Source organism: Momordica charantia (genome assembly GCF_013281855.1).
Source record: "Momordica charantia cultivar OHB3-1 chromosome 6 unlocalized genomic scaffold, Mcharantia_2.0 BLBB01000006.1, whole genome shotgun sequence".
Classification (NCBI taxonomy): domain Eukaryota; kingdom Viridiplantae; phylum Streptophyta; class Magnoliopsida; order Cucurbitales; family Cucurbitaceae; genus Momordica; species Momordica charantia.
In genome coordinates, this window is record NW_028275164.1 from 15,899,779 (window position 1) to 15,905,296 (window position 5,518).

General features: G+C 30.9%; 1 protein-coding gene across 1 annotated transcript; it reads left to right on the forward strand.

Annotated features, from left to right (window-relative positions):
* Positions 1 to 1,948: 1,948 nt before the first annotated feature.
* On the forward strand, positions 1,949 to 5,306 carry LOC111024995 (Pentatricopeptide repeat (PPR) superfamily protein). Its single transcript, XM_022302834.2, has 2 exons — positions 1,949 to 2,100; positions 2,446 to 5,306. The coding sequence occupies exon 2, from the start codon at positions 2,645 to 2,647 to the stop codon at positions 4,421 to 4,423; it is 1,779 nt and encodes a 592-aa protein (XP_022158526.1). The 5' UTR covers positions 1,949 to 2,100; positions 2,446 to 2,644; the 3' UTR covers positions 4,424 to 5,306.
* The last annotated feature ends 212 nt before the right edge of the window (positions 5,307 to 5,518 follow it).

Genomic DNA, 5,518 nt, shown 5'->3' on the forward strand with positions numbered 1-5,518 from the left:
AAGTTTTGCCCGATCCATTTTCTACATTAATCCAACTTAATTAATTTTAATCAAAGCTGGACTTTACTACCTTTTGTTAAAATTAGTTCAATACCACGCGTAATGCACGTAATAAAAATATTGATTTTATTTATTATAAAACTAATTTATTTAACTAAATTAGTATGTGCTTTAAATTTGTAAAAATATCATAAGTTTGTTAAATATATTTTATTATTATAATTATTGTAATTGTAAAAATATAAAATTAAAGATAATTATTATTAATAAAACAAGTTAAAAATTAAAAAATGATATCTAAATAAAAAACATAAATCAAATCAATCATCAATGTGATATCTTATTACATTTTAAATTAATTTATGTATTGTAATTCGGTGATGTTTTACATTTTCTATATCATTCACATTTATCTTGTTTATTATTAATATATATAGGTTTCAGTTCCTTATTTTTTTTAACTCCACATTTTTTTCAATCAAACTTATAAAGATTCTTCAACCTAATATTTTTTAATGTCATACATTAAAATTTTTCAACTTCAATAAATTTTATTTTAATTATTTAATTTCATATTATAATTATACTTATTATTTGAAAATTTTTTAACTTCTAGACGAATAAAATGACAACAAAATTTTGTATTCTAACTATCTAGATTACTTACCAATTATTATTGATAATTGATTAATTAATTAAAAATTTTGTAACGACATTTTTTTTTCAAAAAATAAGATTAGCGTGTAATTATGATCAATAAATTATTAATTTCTCACCAAACATTTGAAATAAAAAAATACATTAATTATAAAAGAAAAAAAAACAAAAAAAAACATCTAATACTCTAGACATAGACTCATTCATTAAAATAAATTTTCTCACTTGATACTTGATTGACTAATACTATTATTCAATGTGGTAGAATTTTAGAACGTCATTTGCATGGCATGAAATCAATCAAATACCGCAATATATATATATATATATATTTATTTATCTATGTATTTATATTTATATTTATATATTGGCACTACGATCAACAAACAAAGAAAATTATTGTAACTACATAAAACATCAAGAAATTGTGATGTGAACAACTGCGAGGCTTCAGTGGTTGGCTCCCCTATCATCAAGTCACCAATTTTCTTGATAATATGCTTCTAGGAATCTCTAATACTTTCAAGTTCATGATTGTACTCTAGAATTCACCATTATAGAGATGAAAAATCTTGGCTCAAATAGAAAACACATTTCACTACCAAGTGTTATTGAAACGACACAGTCTAGGATTCGAGATATACATCCAACAATATGCTTCTTTGCAACTTAAATATGTCACCAAAATCTGAAGATATCTTTCAAGATTGAAGTTATTTGAGAACAATGAATTGAGAGCACTAAAAAGAAGAATGAATGGAGAAGTATTTGTGAATAAAATGGTGGAAGAAAGCTCAAATTTATATAGTAATACATGATGAAAAGTTACAAATCTTTAGAAATTCCATCATGAATGGTAATTAAAGGAATTTTTAAAAGTTTTAACAAAAACCTTTTACATCCCAACCTTTTATATTTCACAAATTTATTATTTATTGACATAATTAATTGTCTATATTTATAATAGTTAGATTTATAAATTAAAATTTATTTTATTTTATTATTAAAATCAAACATGCATTATATTTTATAGATTAAAATTAATTTGAGTTATTTATTTGTAATTAAGTAAAAATTAAAGGGGCATAATGATCCTAAAATATTTTTCTGCGATGGTGCCTTTTTAATATAGATTATAGATATAGGTCATAGATTATCGATTATAGATTAGTGGATGAATCAGCAATTTTTTTTGTTTGTTTGTTTGAAACAGTCAGCAAAAATTGAAGTATATGTAAAACTCAAAATTAAATTCTCTCCAAGAATTATAAATCATTTAAAATATTTTAATTGTTAGACAAAGGGTTACAAATTGCAATTTGCAAATGTAAAGGAATAAAGCCCTAGTTATTAACGCCCGTCCATCAGCTTTATCAGCAGCTGGAAATTCAAAACATAATCTTCTCTTCTTCTCTCTCTCCGCTCCATTCTTCGAACCCGCCGGTATGTTCTTGAATTTTTTAACTGCTTTTGTTAATTCGCTTCGTTTGGATCTTCTTTTTTCCTCTTCTCAGTCTCCATATTCAAAGTTTCGGGTAATTTTCTGCTGCTATTCGATATCCGTTATCTTTACTATCACTAATTGTTTCTCCGTTCCGTTTCCCAACTCGGATTTTCGGGAGTTATTGTTGGATTATTTGTTACTGAGTTTCTCGTTTCAATGTCGTGCAATTGCCTGCCTGCTTTTACGTTTTTCCGGATTGCTTTGTTTGTGATTATATGCGTTTCATCTTTTTCCAATTTTTTGAGTTCTGGAAATCTACTTTAACCTGCGGATTCATACTGTAGATGTCCGTTGCAACGAGGGTGCAGAGGCATTAGCAAATACACTTTTGGGTTCTGTAAGTGAGCTATCTACATTTAAGTACCAATTCTTCATTGGTTAGATTAAGTTGAATGAAGCAGCTGGTTACTGGGTATTGATTATATCCTCCGCTTTAGAGCTTTGAAGTATTCCCCGTTCCTATTTAAGTCTGAGAGTGATTTGATGGCGTATACATTGACCTTTCAGAATTATACGGTAACAGCTCATGGTCTGCATGAGTGTTCTAAACAAGAGTATGTTAGTACTTGTATAGCCCAATGCCCGATGGAAAAACCATCTGCTTTACACTTGAATTGTTTGTGCAAGTCTAGTTGCAGTAGTTCATATAGCTGTCATTGGAGTGCAAATCTTGGTTTATTCCGGAAACTACGAGTTTTACATTGTAGAGGAGTGCAGAGGAGTGTTTGCATTGATAGAGTTGATGATGCATACCAAGATGAATTGGCTTTGAATGGCCATGAGGTAAAGGTTGAGAGAAATTTGTTTGAGCAAATGACTAAAAAGAGGCTCAGTTCTCATAATGGTTCATCGTTGTATCTGGATGGGCCCTTTGTTGGAAATGATGGAGAAACCAACAATGAGATCTTACAGAAATTCTGCAACAAGGGGAAGTTGATGGAAGCATCTAGGTTAGTTGATATTATGGCTCGTCGAAACCAGATTCCAGAATTCCATTGTTGCATAAACTTAATTCGTGGGTTTGTGAAGATCGATCGATTGGATAAAGCTGTACAAGTCCTTAAAATCATGGTGATGTCTGGTGGTGTTCCCGATGTTATTACGTACAACATGGTTATTGGTGGTTTATGTAAGCAAGGACATTTAGAATCTGCCATTGAGCTCTTGGATGATATGAGTTTGAGTGGTTGCCCTCCTGATGTGATTACGTATAATGCAGTAATCCGCTGCATGTGTGACAATGGATATTTTGATCAGGCTGTTGAATTTTGGAAGGAACAGCTCAGAAAAGGAACTCCTCCTTATTTAATAACTTACACGATCCTCATCGAGCTAGTCTGCAAGCATCGTGGAACACTTCATGCTATTGAAGTATTGGAGGAAATGGCTGCTGAGGGTTGTTATCCTGATCTTGTCACATACAATTCTTTGATTAATTTAAACTGCAAACAGGGAAAATTTGAAGGTGCAACTTTAGTTATAAATGATCTTCTTGATCATGGAATGGAACCCAATGCTGTGACTTACAACACCCTTCTCCATTCACTAGCAAGGCGCGGGCGTTGGGACGAAGTTGATGAAATCCTAACAATCATGAGTCAGAGTTTCCAGCCTCCAACAGTTGTCACTTACAACATCTTGATTAATGGTCTGTGTAAAAATGGACTTCTGGATCGTGCCATCAACTTTCTCAACCAAATGTTTTCCTATCATTGTTTACCCGACATTATAACGTACAACACTCTACTTGGTGCTCTTAGTAAGGAGGGATTAGTAGATGAGGCTTTTCAATTACTTCACCTTTTAACCGGCACAAGCTGCTCTCCCGGTTTAATTTCTTACAATATTGTGATTGATGGATTATCAAAAAAGGGTGAAATGGAGAAAGCAATGAGATTGTACAGTCAAATGATTGAAAATGGGATAGTACCAGACGAGATCACCCATCGTGCTCTAATTTGGGGGTATTGTCGAGCGAACGAAGTCGAAGAAGCTGTGGAGATATTGAAGGGGTTTATCAAGAAAGGACGCAAAATCAGTAGTAGTTCTTACACATTTCTGGTTCATGAACTGTGCATAAATGAGAAGGTTGATCTTTCTATACAAGTGCTGGAAGTGATGTTATCAGCTCGATGTAAACCGAACGAGACAATTTATTCTACTATAATTAGCAGCATAGCATCTGCTGGTTTTAAGGACCAGGCGGACGAGTTACGTGAGAAATTGATAGAATGGAAGGTTTTAGGTAAGGAAGCAGTTTAAAACAAAATGTTTTTTTTTGCAGATTAGGCAATAGTTAGTTCCTCGGGAAAGTTATACAGTATGGTTAAAGTTCTTGTTAGGTGAATCCTTAAATCTTGTCTCCTTCAATGGAATTTACCATCTTCTTTTCTACAATAATTCTATGATTATAAAGTCTTTTGATACTTGCAGCAGCAGCCGCCTTACAAACATCTGTAAGTAATTCTTGACCTTCCTGACTGAAGAAATGCAAATTTCTTGATTTTGATAAACTGTGTGATAATCACTATAAAGACTTCTCATCAAGAAAGAGCAAACCTTCTCTAGTGATTTTTTAATTTGGATGGTGCCATTAGAAGTATTAATATCAATGTTTATCGAAGTTAATGTATATGTGAATGCTCGCTTATTTTCTTTAGTTCAAGGTTTCTCGATTTGTTGATTTCCTGTCAACTTATAATATTCTTTCAGTGTATGTTAAAGGTAATTTTATTTATTTATTTATTATTATTATTATTTTTTGCTAATATAAGAAACCGAAGTCTCATTCATTTATTCTAATAAGAAAATCTGAGAATTTGTACATGAGAATGTGCACTATTTTTTGTTCCTAACTGTTTAGTGGCTTATATTTTGTTGAAATGGTCTCAGGTAAATCCTCTTAATTGCATGGTGAGTGAACCTGAAAGGACAAGGAGAGGTTAAGCCAAGGAAATTGCATATAATTAAACTATGGTTTAGATAATGTTGTGGTCCTTTTCCTTAAAATTTAGTTTATTTTGGTTTTTGTACTTTCAAAATGGATTTTGGTCTCTATACTTTTAATTTTTATTCATTTTAGTTTATGTATTTTTGAAACGTTTATTATTTAAAAAAAGTGATCAATTTGGTCCATTTATTTTCATTTTATCTCATTAATTTCAATTAAAATTTTAGTAACATTTCACTCCTTAAATTTTAAAGGCAGCCATAAATTTGTATTATAGAGTTAAATTTATGTTACATTTTTCGAATATAGATCAAAATGGTCAATGTTTAAAAGTATAGAGACCAAAATTAACTTGACTCGAAAGTACAAGGACCAAACATAGTTTTTAAACGGCTGACTTTTGAGGA

What these genes read in the sequence shown, in the direction of transcription:
- LOC111024995 (XM_022302834.2), top strand. Translation starts at nt 2,645, where the DNA reads ATGGCGTATACATTGACCTTTCAGAATTATACGGTAACAGCTCATGGT.